General features: G+C 42.9%; 1 protein-coding gene across 2 annotated transcripts in view; it reads right to left on the bottom strand.

The window, feature by feature from the left end:
* Window positions 1-4535: 4535 nt before the first annotated feature.
* Window positions 4536-18840, bottom strand: part of CCDC85B (coiled-coil domain containing 85B) — a 78657-nt gene continuing 64352 nt past the window's right edge. For both annotated transcript variants that reach the window (XM_082270816.1, XM_082270815.1), the window contains exon 2: window positions 4536-5526. In XM_082270816.1, the coding sequence (XP_082126942.1) occupies window positions 4602-5207 (606 nt within the window). In that variant the 5' untranslated portion in view covers window positions 5208-5526 and the 3' untranslated portion in view covers window positions 4536-4601. The remainder of the gene's footprint in view (window positions 5527-18840) is intronic.

The raw sequence follows: 18840 nt of genomic DNA, 5'->3' as shown, positions 1-18840 counted from the left end.
CCCTGCATCAATATAGAGTGCTTTTTTTCTGACAGTGCTACAGCCACTGAATAATCATTTTCTTATTCTCTGCTTTCCATGGCTCACTCTGATGAACTTCCTGTTCGTAGGACTGGTATCCCATGATCTCTACTTTTCCAGGTCCATAGGTCTTATAACTGTCCTTATTTAGTTCTTTTACATGAGCAGTGGTGTAATTATGTCAGCACTTGCTGAACTGGGCAGACCTTGGTTTCTCAGACTCCTAGTCTATCCCACCCATCATTGCCTGCATCGGGTAATTGACAGGTCAAGGAACTCCAGTATGACCCTTTGATCCATGCCTGCCAGGCGTGATTAGCAAGCTACACAACTATCAATGCCCACAGTTCCACCCAACACAAAGCTAATTTCTCAGTGCAATATAATTTACTCAGGCAGTTGATGGGACATTGGGTGACTAACTAATCCCATCTCGTAGCGACTGGTCTTACTTGCACTGTGAAAGTAAACGGATAACATCACAACTATTTAAAAGCTAGATTTAATTCTGAGGTTGCCCAGATTTGGGCGATATGAAACATATATGTTGGACATGTCCTAAAGTCTGGAGGTTATGGATTAGGGTGTACACATTGGTCAAAACAGTTCTCCAGGTAAATTTACGGAGAAACCCATGGGAGGTACATTTACATAAAGCTATCACAGACGCTACCCATCGGGAATGTACTCTAATCACAATTTTTTGGTGACGAAGCAAACTATAGCACGGTCTTGGAAGACACCGCTTTTTAGCTTTGAAGAGGTTAAGAACCGGGTTCATGGTACGATCATCAAGGAAAGACTGACAGCGATCCTTGAGGACAAGTATGACAAATTCCAACAGATTTGGCAGCCCTGAATGGACCACTTCCCACCCTCACAAATGACCTCCCGATTTTAAGATCTGCAAAGGTTGCACGTGGTACAGCTTAAAAAAAAACTAGGGTACCCTTCTCTATTTCCCTTCCCTCTCCTGCTCCCTTTCTTTCTCTGTTTTCTCTGCAGCCTTTTGTGCTTCCCTCCCTTATTGTTGAGCTCCTGTAGGCTCCAGATGAACAGGGTAGGCCATGGCCACCTAAAATAAATGTTTTTCTTGGCATTTTTTTGCGCACATGACCTTTTTGTCTTTGATGCTCCCCCTATTCTTACAAATTGATGTTCTGTAAGTCCTGTTTTTCCCCTTTTCTGCTACAGTATTAGACTGTTGCCACTCTCATTTGGCATTTAGGAAGAAATATTTGTACAATGTGTACTGATATTTTAAGTGCACATTTAGTTTCTGTACTGCTTTATTTCTCTTGTTATATTGGAAAAACTTTAATAAAATCTCTGTAAAAGAAAAGATCGATTTAAGCTAAAAGATGTAAGATTAAAAAACAGCTAAATTTTGTTGTGGCTGGGGAAGTTAAGTTTAGGATAAAGTTTTGGAGCATCCCAGAGTTCAGCTTTAATGCCTAAAACACTTAAGCCTTACACTAACGTATCCCTAAACTCAGCCCTTACCTAACTATCCCTTTATTCTGCCATATACACACCTCCTTCTGGGCAGGGAGCCTCTGAATACAAAAACTGCTATGGTACATTCAATAACCCTGACCTCTTAATATTCACCTGTGCTTCACAGTGGCAAACAGAAGGACCCTAGACCCCGTAAGAGGTACATTTATTACATATTGAGGTCCACCGGTAAATAATTTTTGTTTACATTTTTTGGCTTAGTTGAGTGATCAGCCAAAGATGCACTGCTCACTGGATCATAGATCAAAACTGGCAATTGAATGCATTAAAAAGACTAAGTTCCAGGCATTATTTGATGTAAGTCCCCCACTTAGGAGTATGTGTGCAGCAAAAGCACAATGTTGTAATCACAGCTCCATTGTGCTGCTGTCCAATGGCATTGGATCAAATGCTGGAAGTAAGGAGACAACAAAAACTGACAGTACCCAGGGGCTAATAAGAACTGGTAAGGGAAAATAGAAGCAAGGATGTCTGACAAAGCCACAGAGGAGCAAACAGGGATTTCTTCAGAATAACAAAAGCTCTGCCCACTCCCCTCCCCCACATTGGACTTAAAATCTCTGGTTGTCCTCAATCCCGTGACTTGAAAAAGCACATGCGTGCAAAACGCATAATCACGGCAACAGGGATGCATGCAATCCACGCGCTGGTTGTGGTTTCCTTCTTCCAGGTATCATGCTTCCGCCCAGGTGCTCCAGTGACGGCATCCATTTGCGCCGGTGAGGTCCGGCTTGGGTTCTCCTGCAGTTAGTGTCATCTTTGCAGCCATGGCATTTGGCGCTTCTCCACGGCTTATCCCATCCAGGACCTATTCATCCATCGTTGCCCTAGCCACTTTCAGTGGAGTAACATTTTCTTGCATCAGTTGGAACACAAATCTTTTTACATGTTATGAATAAATTGCCAATACCTAGTGTGAATCCTTGCTTCCATTTTCCATTACCAATTCTTAATAGCCCCTGAGCGCTGTCAGTTTTTATTGTCTCTATCCTCTCATGCATTGCCTGCTTAGGAGAGCTCCATGCCAGGCAAAGTGAGTTATTATAGCACGTATACTGAAAAGGCATGTAGTGCTAACATATTGACCACCCAAAAGGAAAAAATTGAAATCTCGGAGATGACATGACCCAGTTCTGGCACCTGGATTTTTTACAGCCCTAGTCACGACAGACCGCATAATGCTAAGGTTTTAGGTACCTGCAGAATCTTGGCACGAAGTAAGACTTATAGAGCATAATTTTATTCCTTTGCAGCATAAGAGTTTGTTAGATATCTGGAATTACACATATACTAAACCTGCAAGTCCAATGCCACATATGTGCCTAGGCTATATCATTTCATGTAACTCTGAGGGTAGGTTCACATTACCTGCAGAGAAAATCGTTAAGTTTTTCTCTGCGGGTAGTGATCGCAGCTGCCAGCAAAGGGGGGCAGTGCCTTGTGCTTTTACAATGCAAGGCACTATTTCCCTTTTTTTTCCCTAAACTTTAATAGAATGTCACAAAGAGACATTCCATTCATTTCTGTGCACGGCAGCTCACAGGATTGCACAGAGACTTGCAGAGTGATGTGCAAAATGCAGACATGTTGCAATTTATTAGATACAAGTTATTGCGAACAGGGCACACCATTATTTTCTGTGTGCCCTTGTGGAGAGCTGCACATTGCTTATGAAGAATAACCAGCTCTCTTCACAAGTGTGAACCAACCCTATATAGCCAGCTGTAGGTTTATCTGGTCAACACCACATTTCCTTAATTGTTCTTAAAAGTAAAGGAGCAGAGATAATGCAGTCAGTCATTTCCATGTTTTTAAAGAAGCCTTCCTGTCAATGACATTTCTTATCTATTTGGCTGGCAATGCACAAAGACAAGAACATGTCTCACCAACAAAAAAAGACAGTGAGACATCTGCCAATTCTTTTCCCCATCACTGTGGTGCTGGGATTCACATTTATCACAGCTATACATAAATATATTCTCAATTCAGCCAACAGGGGATGCACGGTCACCTATGACAGTGGTCCTCACCTCGGTCCTCAGGGCCCACTAACAGGCCAGATTTTAAGTATTACCTTGGGGAGATGCAGACTAGAGTACTGCAATCACTGAGCAGCAAATTATATCACCTGGGATGTATTTCAGTTATCTTGCAAACCTGGCCTGATAGTGGGCCCTGTAGGCCAGGGTTGAGGACCACTGACCTATGATAGTCAGGAGCACTCATTATTACCCCATAGGAAACCCATACATGGTATAATTTCAGCCATTGTTTGCAAAGATTATTCCATGTATGATCACCCTTTACCTTTAGGCACCTCCCCTGCTGGTCAGAGACAACCATTTACACCACACCAGATCATTGTCAGTGTCACTGATGCCATGTCATGGCTATTACTGAAAATAACACAGGTACATTTTGTTGTACAGTGGGAGATGAGGATTGTTGTGACATATTTAAATGCATAGCTGCCAAAACAGCAGCAACATGTGGAAATATGATGAGCAATTAAAAACACACACCTCAGATACATCAGAACTATATTCTGAGACTATAAAATGTATGTAGAGAGAATATGTAACTATTTTATCTGTAAATATACAGAGATCAGTGAATGGGAGCAGACACTGAACTATCACTCACCTGTATGCATACAGAGACATTGTACAATGGTTTGCCTGTATACATACAGAGATCACTTATTGTGAGAAGAGATTGTACTGTTTTTCCCATGTATACCTACAGGGATCTTTGACAAGGTAGAATGTGTACTATCTATTACCTGTATATATACAGCGACCGAGAGCAGAAACTGTACTAACTGACAGTCGTGTACGTATACTGTATTTGTTCATCAGCTTATTTACAGAAAAGAATACATGGCTTCAGGTTTTTGTGTGTACAATATTTACACGAAAAAGAGTGTATGGGTAAAAAGACCAAGCTGTTATTCCCAGATTCCCCCCCACCCTATCGGTGGCCTTATGAATCCCTTTTGAAGGCCAAGAGTCTTTGTCATTCACAGCCATATACATTCAACAAAATGGTATGCCAAACCCCTTTCAGTCATCAGGTGAACAAACAACATGCAGCTGGTCTGGACTCCCGACACTGCCTGTACTGGAGCTCCCGTCGCCTAAGTCTCGTGGTCCACAGGGTAAAAGACTAAGCTCTGATGAAGCCACAGGGCTAGCATGGTGCCTTATGGTGGCCCCATCTTCTTCTAGAGCCAGAAAAACTTCAGAAAGGCATGTGTTTTCCCTCACAAGCTCATCCTGCCGCCTCTCTAGTTCAGACAGTTTTTTAAGGTACCCACCCAAGTCTTCCCTTAAGACTTTAGCTGCATGATAGCCAAATAATTGCCACTCACTAGCTAGTTTCTTGCTTTTTAATCTGTCATCATCCAAGAAGCAGCAGAGGTCTTTCAGCTCTCTATTCTCTTCCTGAAGACGATGGTTAACTTGTTTTAACTCACGAATCTCTGTCAAGTGGCCTTGCAGCTGACGGTTGACCTCTTTTATAAGACGACCCCTTTGAATAAGAGCTGCCATTTTTTCTGCTTCCTCTTCTCTTAACTTCCTGACAAGTTCCTCCTTGCTGTGAGACAGCATTTCTTCATCAGTCATCTTGGAGAGGTCTCGACCCAGTAGACCACATTCCTCATTCATTGTGTATATCCTCTGTGCCAGCTGCCGTCAACAAAATCTGCAGTTTCGGTTTCAGCCTCTTCAAGGCAGTACAAAATATTTTGGACAAGATGAGGGCAGGAAAATATAAAAGTCATAAAAAGTTCCTGGCTTAATAAAGCAAAGCCCACAGTTTCTTTTTACCGTCTGACAAGTGGATGAGATAAAATATGAGATTATACTCCTTCACAGACCAAGAATTGGCCTGACTTGCTTTGATCTTGCTAGGTGTCTATTAACTGGTCTTTTTGTTCATGTTCCTCATTTTTCCAGATCTGTATCCGAAAAAGCTTGAAAATATCTGGATAAAAGAATAAAATGTATTAATCAAATACATATGTGGGTTTACAAATTCAATTTAATGAGTCTAATTGAAATAGAGCACACAAATCTGCATGGCCAATACTTATCAGATGTATAATAGCATCTTTTTGCCTGGTGAAGGCAAGCTAGCTATAGAAAGGACAATTCATTAACCACCGAGGTAAACATCTGAATGTCACTTATGATTATTTTTCAGCAGTTTTACATGAGTCCACTCAAGAGATTTCAGAACTCCAATGGGGCTGACCACCCACTGGCTTATTCAAAGAATGCAGTACCCTGGCAACATCCTTCCGTGTCCAGCCATGGCAAAATCACAAAAAACATAAACACACATCAGAGCACCTTAGCCTCAGGAAGCATGTAAAGCTACTTTTTTTTTTTTTTTAAAGTGGCTTAAAACACTCACAATTGAATACTGGAAAAAAAGCTTATCTGTCTCAAAATCCCAAAGTCCAAATGCAAAGTGCAATGGCAAAGTTTCGACAATGTACAAGCATTAGGACTTTGTAACTCCAACCAGCCTAAAAACTGTGACCTCAACACACATCCTGGATTGACACATTTGTGGGGATTGTCCCCTGCATCAGAATCCATAAAGGGGACATACCCCATAAATGTGGGGCCCTCTCGCTGCAGTCATTGTGATTGTGCTGATGGAAGTTTTGGAGTGTTTATGCTTCACATAAGCTCTGATTAGGACAAGTAGCCTGATATGTGTGTAATCGTGCTGCTATTTTTCTTGATAAGTGTCTTTTCATTGGTTATTGAGTGCACATGACAGCATCACTTAAAGTGTCACTAAACCCACAACATAAAAAACATCAATAAATAGTGTATTACATGTTGTTCATACTCACTCACTATGAAATTCATTTTCTGTATTCTGCAAAAAACCTGGTTGATCCTGCTGTTTTCTATCTCCCCTTTCTGTCCAAGTCCCCAATTCAGCTAGGGATTTTGCAGAGCGGTGTTTTCAGGTTTTAAGTGAGATTCTATGCTAAGCATTTCCTCCCTATCACATCTGAGCAGCCCATGTGACTATAAAGTCACACGTGTGGGTGTATACACAGTGGTAAATGACAACCCACTCAATCCCTCCTCCTCCATGCCCACTAACTAGCTAAACACAATGGGGGCAGGATATTACATGTAGATTAATGGAGGCTTCACCTCCCTCTTATTCTAAGACACAGGCTGGAGGGGCATGACACAGCCTGTGACCGGCTAAAATCCACCCACACCATGTTGCCAAAAAATAATAAAGTTTTGATATAAAAATATTTTTTAATTACTATTTAAAACAGTTTATTGATATTATTTATTTATTTTTACTTGTATCTCAAAGGCTGTTTTTTTTTTTTTTTGAACATGTGACTAGGACTAGAAGCTCCTCCTGCTTATGTTTCCCTGCAACAGGCTGGGAAAGAGCTGGGTCATGTGACAGCTGTATATTGATTGGGAAAAGGGTTTTTTAATTAAAATAATTACTATGCAATCATCCATGTGCAGAATAAGGGACCATAAATTAAACAGTGTGTGTTTAGTATCATTTTAAGAGCTTATTCACACCAGCAGCATACACTATAGCATAGACGCTGGTGTGCAATGTCAAGATGTCAAAGCAGCATGGTGGGGTCAACTGCCATGATAGGGGACAAGGCTTTTTGCTTTGTTTATGAGTTTGGGACTGCATTAGGCAAGGCTGCCCAATGTATCCAGTGTAAATGGACCATAACCAAGCCTCGTAGTAAAGAGGAATGTAAACAAATTCCAAACCCTGTGTCTGATAATATCATGTTAGGTAGTTGACATGGAAGCAAATTTCAGAGCCCAGGGGGCCTTTAAAATGAAGCAAAGCTTTTACAGGTAAAACTGCAGAATTACAACAATTTAAAACAGTAGTAAACTGCAGTTGAAGAAAAACAAAAATTCCCCTGCAAGGTAATGTGCTAGTATGCATTGCATACTAGCTCATTATGGGAGACTTACCTTAAAACGAAGCCCTCCAGCGACACGCTGTCATCGCTGAGAGGGCTTTCATCTTCACCCGATCTTCCTTCGGGGTACTTGGCCTCTGGCTACATAAGCGCCGCCGTTTATGGCATGGGCTCTGGATGTCCGGCGCGATATGCCAGACCTTTAGAGTGCATGGACCGCTGACGGAACCATTGGCATGCACTATGACTATGTCCTACAAGTAAGTCTTATTATAGGCTTACCTGTAGGTATAAGTGGTAAAACAGAGTTTACTACCACTTTAAAGTGTATATAAAGCCAACAACAGTCTATCCTCAATGTTTCATCTGCCTTGTCCACTTTTCACACGCTCTCTTAATGGAGACTACAAGGGGCCATGCCGCCCACAATGAAATTGAGTCTGATACATCTGCATTAAAGGACTAGTTCATAGTTCACCTTTACAGCCCTTTCACACTGAGGTGCTTTTCAAATGCTTTGGCGCCAAAAGCACCTGAAAAGCTCCCAAAAACCTATTACCATTAAACTCAATAAATGCTTTCACACTGGGGCGGTGCACTGGTGGGGCAGTGAAAAAAATCTTGCAAGCAGCATCTTTGGAGTGCTAATAAAAAGTGCCTCAAAACCACCCCTGTCCATTTAAATGAATGGGAAGCGATTCAAAAGCACATGAAAAGCGCTTCAAAAGCGCCTAAAAGTGGTTCTTGAAGCAGTTTTTGAGCCACTTAAAAAAAAAATGCACCGCTAAAGCCTCAAAAACGCCTTGCAGCGCTGCAAAAGCGCACATCGTTTTATGGACAGTTTTTAAGCGCCTCACTGTGAAAGGACTCTCGTTCTCAAAAACTGCCAATGCAGATAAGGGGTGCCTGTAGATAAAAACAAACTGTGCAGCTCTGACTAAAGTTAAATAATGCCCTTACTATAGGTGTAGGCCATTTGTGTACCTCTTAAAGCCTAACTGAAATACTCCCAGGACATTGCTAGGACGTTACTAAGTGATGGCCTAGTCGTTATTGCTTACCTCCACCATTACAGGCTGAGCTCAGAGCTACTGCATTAGGAGAGAGGAAGAACACAAAGGGGGTTTGAATCAGAGAAAAAGCTCACTCCTGTGATGGAAGACCCTGGCCAGTTTTTGCAGATATACCTGGGCGCTGTAACAGGACAAACAGGGTAAAGGACTGTCAGCTTTGCGCAGGCTAGGACTGCAGTGGAACAATTTTATATGTAACTTACCACTTGTATGTAATGTTTGCAAGGCAGGCCACGGCTTCCTAAGGCCCCTTTCACATGGACGTTCCGATCCTGAAAAACTTACAGGCAGACCCGATTAGAACCTCCATTCTTCTCTATGGAGTGGCCGGTGTAAACAGAAATGTGTCAGTTTACACCCGCCTACATCCAATCTGACCCGATCCACCAAAAACAGATAGTCCAGTGGATCGGATTGGATGGCAGTGATGTGTAAATGGACAGAGGAAAGCAGTTTGTCTGTGTCCACTCGGGATAAGCACAGCGAACACATCCTCCACCTGCTCAGTGGAGATCCCCTGGCAGATCCCCTGCTGAGCAATGATGGCAGCCACAGTCCCCCCCCGGTGTGAAAAGGGCCTTACTCTGGCTGCAGGGTTTCTTCATAAATAAATAGGTGCCAGTCATAGGAAAGTGCAGACATAGGGCCCTTGTCTTATTATTTTTACTATATATCTGAAATAACTGGCTGCTTTGCTGGTCAATGTAAATCTAGAACTATAGATTTGATGGCAACAAACATTCAAAAGAAAATATTCCAACACAGGTATTTTTTGAAAGTTATTTCTGCATAACCCCCAACTTTTTGAAATGGGAATGAGGGACACCTATAAGCGAACGTATGTAGGCATAGGACACACCCCCTGCCACGCCACCTTAAAAGGAGAATTATACAAAATAAAGATTAATTAAATCTACAAGTGTTTTTTTTTTTTTTTTTTTTTTAACCAATATTATTCCTTTTTATTGGCTTTTGACATTTACAAATGCAGCAATTTAGAAATTGAATGAAAGGTTTAGCACTGGGGAAACACTTTTTGAAAGATAAATAGTGCATTTTATATACAACTATATAGATTCGACCGAAATGAGGGACAAATGAGGAGGAAAGGGAGACAGAGGAACTTTGTTCAAAATCAGGGACAGTCCCTCGAAATCAGGGACAGTCCCTCGAAATCAGGGACAGTTGGGAGCTATGCTTCTGTGTTGGAATACTCTGTTTATAGTTTTTGTTAGGCTAGACAGACATGCAAATATCAGGCCCAGACTTGCAAAAAAGGTCACGGCCTTCACAGAAACATTTTTGCGAGTTGGTGGGCTGACTCTTTTTCACTTTCTTGTCATTTCTTAGACTGCATTTACACTTGAGCTGAGATCTATCACTTTTTTTTTCTCCAGCAATTTACAGGCATTCTAAGTGTTTTTGCAGGAGACTCAGAGCCCATTCACATTAGCGCGACTTGTCAGGCGACTTGGTCAGCCTGACAAGTCGCGGTATGTCGCGGTCCATTGAGTAGTACAGGACCCGTTCTAATAGGAGCGACACAAGTCACTCCGACTTAGAAAAAGGGTCCTGTACTACTTTGGGACGACCTCGGAGCGACTTGCATAGACTTCCATTATGTGAAGTCTCTGCAAGTCGCGCCGAAGTTGCGGTGCACAGCGGTGCACGCGACTTCACAGGTCGCCCCCCGAAGTCGTGTCGCCTCAATGTGAATGGGCTCTCAGGCTTCAGTGTTTTTTTATTATTACTTTTAGCCCATGAAAAGCTAGTTACTGGGGAAAAAAACCTAAGATACGTAGTATCTCTGTCTATTGCATTGTACTGTTGTATAATGATATATAAATCAATCATGTGTTGGATTGAATTTTAATATATTTTTGATATGATTAAATTAAATGTTTTAAAAACAATTTTTTTGTAAATGTTGTTACACTGAGTGGGGTAGACTAGCACCAGGAAAGCCCCGCTTTTCCCTCTTGTACATTATATAAATATATTTACTGGGGTGTTGGTGCTTGACATGATTGGTTAGGACAAATATTGTTTATGATTATGTGCATGTGGTCTCGGCGGCATGCGCGCCGCCGGAGCCGCTCCCGCTGTGATTAGACACAGCAGAAGCCAGACCGCAGGAGGAGCGGGCGCGATTGCCGCTGGCCTCCCGCATTCTTCAGGGAAGTGACAGGAGAGCCGCCTGCCTATTTAACAAGGCAAGCGGCTCTCCTGGCAGACAGGCACAATGGGATCCTGTGTCTCAGCTAAAGCTGAAACACTGATCTCTGTGAGCCTGTCACAAAGCCCTTCCCCCCACAGTTAGTAGGCACAATTTAGGAGCACACTTAACCCCTTGATCACCCCCAGTATTAACCCCTTCCCTTCCAGTGTCATTTATACAGTAGCAGTGCATATTATTTAGCACTAATCACTGTATTGGTGTCACTGGTCCCCAAAAAGTGTCACTTAGTGTTAGATTTGACGCAGTCCCACTAAAAATCACCGCCATTGCTAATAAAAAAAATAAAAAGTCTAAAAATCTATCCCTCAGATTGTAAACGCTAAAACTTTTGCGTAAACCAATTAATATACGCTTTTTGGGATTTTTTTTTTTAAATCAAAAATATGTGGTAGAATACAAATTGGCATAACTGATAAAAAAAATAAATTTTTTTAAAAAAATTTTATTGGGAATGTTTTATAGCAGAAAGAAAAAAATATTGTTATTTTTTTCAAAATTGTCGCTGTTTTTTTTGTTTATAGTGCAAAATCTAAAAACCGCAGAGGTGATCAAATATAACCAAAAGAAATCTTTATTTGTGGGAAAAAAAAGGACATCAATTGTATTTGGGTACAGCGTCGCATGACCGCGCAATTGTTAGTTAAAGCAATGCGGTACCGAATCGCAATAAATGGCCTGGTCATTAAGGGGGTAAAACCTTCTGGGGCTGAAGTGGTAAGAAGAAGATAATTTACCTTATTGAGCTACAGCCTTCAAGTGAAACTATGGTCAGGCACAACCGAAAACCATTGAATTTTGGATGTTGAGTGTTTGGAGCTTCAATTTACATAATGGTCAGATGTGAATGGGTTCTTAGGCTCCATGTACACGGGACGTTGTTAAAAGTCCCTTTGAATGCTGAAATTTTTAGGACGTTTGAAACGTCCGTTCAGTCGCGTTTGTACCCGCGTTTAGCGGGCGTTTAGCGGCGTTTGCGGGCGTTTGCGTTTAGAAGCGTTCCTAGAGGTCAAAAAAATTATTCCCCTTTAAAATGGAAAAACGCGAACGCTAAACGCGGGTCATCGCGTTCAGACGCGTTCGGACGCGTTCAGACGCGTTCGGACGCGTTTGTGCGTTTGAAACGCCGGGAAACACATGTTCAAACGCAAATAATTGCGTTCTAAAAAAAGTCCCTGAATGCAACTGCCTGCAAATGTCTGTAAACGACCTGGTGTACATGGACAGATAAGATAAAATGTAGATGGGTTCAGGGGCTTCTTAAAAAAACGCCCAACTGCTCCTAAACGACCATTTCCATCGTCCCGTGTACACGGACCCTTACTATACCACAAAGAAATGACACTGTATAATCAAATAATGAGGAGGATTTACTAAAATTGGTGCACATAGAATCTGGTGCAGCCGTGCATGGTAGCAAATCAGCTTGTTCAGTTAAAGTGGAGTTCCGCCCCCCTCCTCCAAAAATTAAAAGTCAGCAGCTACACATACTGTAGCTGCTGACTTTTAATATTAGGACACTTACCTGTCCTGGAGTCCAGTGATTTCTTTGGAAAGTGTGACCATAAACCATTTGCAGTTTTAAAATGCTAAGGGGTGGATGGGTCCCTCTGTAAAAGCTGGCAAAAAGCAGAAAAACAACATATATAGTTGTTTCTATGTGATTCATAACAGGAAGTTAGTTGTGGTTTAGGAAATATCCCCCTCTCATTACCACCATGATTTTAAATATTGACAGCTCTGGGTGTCAGGAAACATACAGGGGTTGATTTACTAAAACTGAAGAGTGCAAAATCTGGTGCAGCGCTGCATAAAAACCAATCAGCTTCCAGGTTTTATTGTCAAAGTTTAAAGCGGAGTTCCACCCAAATGTGGAACTTCCGCTCATTTTCTTCCTCCCCCCCCCTCTGGTGCCACATTTGGCACCTTTCAGGGGGGAGGGGGGAACGGGTACCGGTTTTTGACATGCAGTCTCTGTGTGAGGAAGGAGAGCTGGCGATGAGAGATGATCTCATATGTTTACATATGAGATCATCTCTCATTGGACGGTCCGATCACGTGGTGAATGGCCGCTGTGATTGGCCATTCACCACGATCTGTGATTGGCTGTGTCCAAGGGACGCGGCCGACACAGATTTTCCCTGATGCGCGCTCGCGGGAGCCCCCGGGGAGCCTGTGTCTGGGAGGCCGTTTAAAGACGGCCTCCCGAAAATGTGAGTCCGCGCTGCAGCCGTACTTCGGCTATAGCGCGGATGGGAGGAAGTTAAAGTGGCTGTAAAACCTTACATACAGTATACCCAGTGAAATGACTAGCCTCCAATGAAACAAGGAGATTAAAAAAATCCTCCTACATAAGTTGTACATGTTTATCTGCAGCCTCCTCAAGTACACATTTTACACAGAATTTCTGAGCTCTAGCAATCAGGGGATGATGATCTGACCTCACACAGCACAGAGCAGGGAGCTGAGTGTAATCTGAGAACTGAGTGGAGAGAAAGAACACACCCCACTCTACAAAGTATTTAGGGAAACATGCACAGTTGACGCTGTCAATCACCTTCTATATGCTGGATTCTGAGGTGTCTGAATTACTTGTCAGAAGTGACTCATGCAGATAGCAGGAAGAGATGACAGGTAGGAATCACACGAGGTGCTTTGGATTGAGACAATTACAAAGAATAGAGGGATATGCTTTGTTCATTTTTCATTTCAGAGGTTTATGACCACTATAAATAGGCCTGCTAATATAAAGCCACAAAGAAATGTCTTTGCAGTGAATCACAGAATGTGCCTTTTTTCTACAAGGAGATTACAAAAGTAACAAGACCTAGAACGTAGAGCACCACAGCAGTGGCGGCTGGTGCATTAGGGGCACAGGGGCGCTGCCCCCCCATCCATGCGTCCGGCCCCCTAATCTACATGCAGGGTGCCGGACGCATTGGATTCCAATGGGGGTTATTTTTGTTTTTTTGAAGCCTGTGATTAGGCTTCAAAAAAGGGTGGGCTCTGTGGCCCGAGCCTACCCAGTTGTGTAACAAATAGTGAATGAATAGTCGCTATTATCACACGGATCCTCCTCCCAGCCAATCAGGAAGCAGGTCCTGAGACCCGTTTCCCGATTGGCAGAAAGGAGAGGCCATGCTATTGGCCAAGGAGGAGGAGGAGGGAGGAGACGCAGGGGAAGCCGCTGCCGCTGGGGGAAGCCGCTGCCGCCTGCTCTCCACTTCAGTCCAGGGTGAGCGAGCAGGTGACAGGGGCGGGGGGATGAGATGGTATGGTGTGTGAGCGAGCTGGTGTGGTCTGCCTCCCCCCCCCCAGCCCATGAAGCACCAGCCTCCCCTGCACCACAGTGTATGCTGTAGAACAAGGGAAATCAAGCAATTATAAAAAAAAAAATTCAGACATACTATATGTTAGGAAAAATTATTTATTTATCAATAGCTGGACAATTACCAGCAGCCCCCTGACCCCAACCATTAGACAGCTACATTTCTGTCAGATTTAGCAAACATTTTTTTATAATATCTATCTATATCTACACAAACATTTTGCTTTTCATTTCTGTTTTAAAGTATAAGTTCACGTTTCCAAAAAAAATAAAAATAAATGCACATGTTTTTTTTTTTGCATTAAAAAAAGACTTGAACTACCATAGCGCTCAACAGCGCCGTGGCAGCTCATTGAGAACTACAAGCCAACAGCGCAAAGACTGTTGGACCTTGTAGTTTTCCCAATTACAGAACACTGTACATGGATGGCGAGGCTGGGCAATGTGATTTTTTTGCAGATTGTGACAGCTAGTAGGGGAGAGAAGATCCCCGCTAACAGTCAGAACTGGGGATCAGGGATCAGGGGAGCAGGGGCCAGTGCATCTGTAACATATAAGTGTAACATGTAACATATTACAAAAGGTGAACTTATCCTTTAAACTGATTGGGTTGTTTTACAAGGCAAGGTTTCTGGGAGTATATATACAATAGTGTGTCTATATATATATATATACTGTATATATATATATATATATATATATACACAGTATCCCATAAAAGTGAGTACACCCCTCACATTTTTCGAAATATTTGATAATATCTTTTCATGTGACAACACTGAAGAAATGACACTTTGCTACAATGTAAAGTAGTGAGTGTACAGCTTGAATAACAGTGTAAATTTGCTGTCCCCTCAAAATAACTCAACACACAGCCATTAATGTCTAAACCTCTGGCAACCAAAGTGAGTACACCCCTAAGTGACAATGTCCAAATTGGGCTCAATTAGCCATTTTCCCTCCCCGGTGTCATGTGACTCATTAGTGTTACAAGGTTTCAGGTGTGAATGAGGAGCAGGTGTGTTACATTTGGTCTTATTTTCTCATACTGGTCACTGGCACTTTATGGCAAAGAACTCTCTTAGGATCTGAAAAAAATAATTGTTGTTCTACATAAAGTTGGCCTAGGCTATAAGAAGATTGTCAAGACCCTGAAACTGAGCTGCAGCACGGTGGCCAAGACCATACAGCGGTTTAACAGGACAGGTTTCACTCAAAACAGGCCTCGCCATGATCGACCAAAGAAGTTGAGTGCACGTGCTCAGCGTCATATCCAGAGGTTGTCTTTGGGAAATACATATATGAGTGCTGCCAGCATTGCTGTAGAGGTTGAAGGGTCAGCCTGTCAGTGCTCAGACCATAAGCCGCACACTGCATCAAATTGGTCTGCATGGCTGTCGACCCAGAAGAAAGCCTCTTCTAAAGATGATTCACAAGAAAGCCCGCAAACATTTTGCTGAAGACAAGCAGACTAAGGACATGGATTACTGGAACCATGTCGTGTGGTCTGATGAGACCAAGATAAACGTATTTGGTTCAGATGGTGTCAAGCATGTGTGGCGGTAACCAGGTGAGGAGTGCAAAGTCAAGTGTGTCTTGCCTACAGTCAAGCATGGTGGTGGGAGTGTCATGGTCTGGGGCTGCATGAGTGCTGCCAGCACTGGGGAGCTACAGTTCATTGAGGGAACCATGAATGCCAACATGTACTGTGACATACCGAAGCAGAGCATGATCCCCTCCATTTGGGACTGGGCCCCAGGGCAGTATTTCAAAATGATAATGACCCCCAAACACACCTCCAAGGCAACAACTGCCTTGCTAAAGAAGCTGAGGGTAAAGGTGATGGACTGGCCAAGCATGTCTCCAGACCTAAACCCTATTGAGCATCCATGGGGCATCCTGAAACAGAAGGTGGAGGAGCGCAAGGTCTCTAACATCCACCAGCTCTGCAATGTCATCATGGAGGAGTGGAAGAGGACTCCAGTGGCAACCTGCCCAAGAGGGTTAGGGCACTGCTGGAAAATAATGGTGGTCACACAAAATATTGTCACTTTGGGCCCAATATGGACATTTTGACTTAGGGTGCACTCACTTTTGTTGCCAGCGGTTTAGACATTAAAGAGGTTGTACACCAAGAAATTTTTTTTTTGTCTTCTTTACAACCTGAAAGAGAAACCCATAATGAGCTAGTATGCATCGCATACTAGCTCATTATGAAATACTTACCTTAGAACGAGCCCCCGCCGTGCCGTCCGCTTACCTGTATGACGGGCGACATGTATAGTCGCCCGTCTTCCGGGATCGCGGCATCCGGCCATCTGATTGGCCGGAGCCGCGGTGACGTCACTCCCGCGCACGCGCGCGGGAGCCGACGGTCACGGCACGGGGCTCTGAAGGAACGGCACGATCTGCCGTTCCTTCAGAGCGCATGCGCCAGTGACGTCACTGGCTGCATTAAAGGTAAATATCTCCTAAACGGTACATGTTTAGGAGATATTTACAGTACCTATAGGTAAGCCTTAATATAGGCTTACCTATAGGTACAACTTCCTGAGGAGGGTTTACTTCCTCTTTAATGGCTGTGTGTTGAGTTATTTTGAGGGGACAGCAAATTTACTTTGCTATACAAGCTATACACTCATTACTTTACATTGTAGCAAAGTGTAATTTCTTCAGTGTTATCACATGAAAAGGTATAATAAAATATTTACAAAAATGTGAGGGGTGTACTCACTTTTGTGAATACTGTGTGTGTATATATATATATATATATATATATATATATATATATATAAATATTGCTCCTGCCACTACGGTTTACAAGAATGAATAAATAACCCAATCCTCTTTTCTCTACTCTCTAAGCCAAAAATGAGCTTATGATGACAAGGATGCATTAGAAGAAGCTGAAAATGATTAGTAGATCCAGAGAGATAGGAAGCAGAAGTTACAGTATATGAAAATCTGGACTTTTCTTGTATTGTCTAGCTAGGCCACGCCTCCCCCCAATTAATCTTTTAATTTGACGGGTATCCGCAGTGACCTTGGCAGGGCCAAGCTTGATTTGTTGAAAATTCCTTTAAACTTCAGTGAACTACTGTATATCTAGACCCACTGATTGTTTCAACTTGGAGCTTTTCACAGCTTTATTTTTCTCTTGTGACATGTTAGAAGTAAATGTAAGCCATAAGTGAATAATATTTAGTTAGCTAAAGTACTGTTCATCATAAAAATATATATATATAAAAATGATGATTTTTTAAAGCCCAACTCTAGCCAACTAAAAAATTATCCCTTGCAGTGGATCTACAGCAAAGGTCTCCAAACTTTCTAAACAAAAGGCCAGTTTTCTGTCCTTCAGACTTTAGAGGAGCCAGGCTGTGGCTAATGGGAGTAGAAAATGTCTTGGTGTCAGTGGGCATAATCAATGCCTCATCTTTGGTGTCAGTGGGATGAATAGTGCCCCATGGTTATTGTCATTGAGAGGAATAGTATCCTATCGTTGATGTCATTGGAAGGAATTATACCACGTTGTTGGTGTTAAAGAGAGGAACTGTGCACCATTTCTGGTGTCATTGGGAGGAATAGTGTCCTATCGTTGGTGTAAGTGGGAGGAAATGTGCCCCGTTGTTGGTGTCATTGGAAGGAATAGTGTTCTATCTTTGGTGTCAGTGGGAGGAATAGTGCCCCATTGTTCTTGTCAGTGGGAGAAATTGTGCCCCTTTATTGGTGCTAGTGGCAAGAATTATGCCCCATCACTGGTATCTGTGGGAGGAATTGTGTCCTATCATTGGTGTCAATGAAAGGAATTGTGCCATATCATTGGTATCATTGAGAGGAACTGTGCCCTGTCATTGATATCACTGGGAGGAATAGTGTTCCATTGTTGGTTTCAGGGTGAGGAATTGTGCCACATTGTCCGTGTCAGTGGGAGGAATAATGCCCCATTGTTGGTGTAAGTAGGAGGAATTGTGTACAATCATTGGTGTCAATGGAAGGAATTGTGCCCCAGCACTGGTGTCAGTGGGTAGAATTGTGTGCCATCCTTGGTGTCAATGGGAGGAATTGTGCCCCATCCTTGGTGTCAATGGAAGGAATTGTGCCCCATTGTTGGTGTCAGTAGGAAGAACTGTGTACAATCATTGGTGTCAATGGAAGGAATTGTACCCCAGCACTGGTGTCAGTGGGTAGAATTGTGTGCCATCCTTGGTGTCAATGGGAGGAATTGTGCCCCATCCTTGGTGTCAATGGAAGGAATTGTGCCCTATTGTTGGTGTCAGTAGGAGGAATTGTGTACAATCATTGGTGTCAATGGAAGGAATTGTGCCCCAGCACTGGTGTCAGTGGGTAGAATTGTGTGCCATCCTTGGTGTCAATGGGAGGAATTGTGCCCCATCCATGGTGTCAATGGAAGGAATTGTGCCCCATTGTTGGTGTCAGTAGGAAGAACTGTGTACAATCATTGGTGTCAATGGAAGGAATCGTACCCCAGCACTGGTGTCAGTGGGTAGAATTGTGTACCATCCTTGGTGTCAATAGGAGGAATTGTGCCTAATCATTGGTGTCAGTAAGAGGAATAGTACCCCATCTTTGGTGTCAGTGGGGGAAACTGTGCTCCATCCTTGGTGTCAGTGGGGGGAATTGTGCCCCATCATTGGTGTCAATAGAAGAAATTGTGCTCCATCCATGGTGTCAGTGGGAGGAATTGTGCCCC

This window comes from Pelophylax lessonae, assembly GCF_965119305.1.
Source record: "Pelophylax lessonae genome assembly, chromosome: 10".
Taxonomy (NCBI): Eukaryota; Metazoa; Chordata; class Amphibia; order Anura; family Ranidae; genus Pelophylax; species Pelophylax lessonae.
This window is presented reverse-complemented; position numbering and strand designations above follow the sequence as displayed.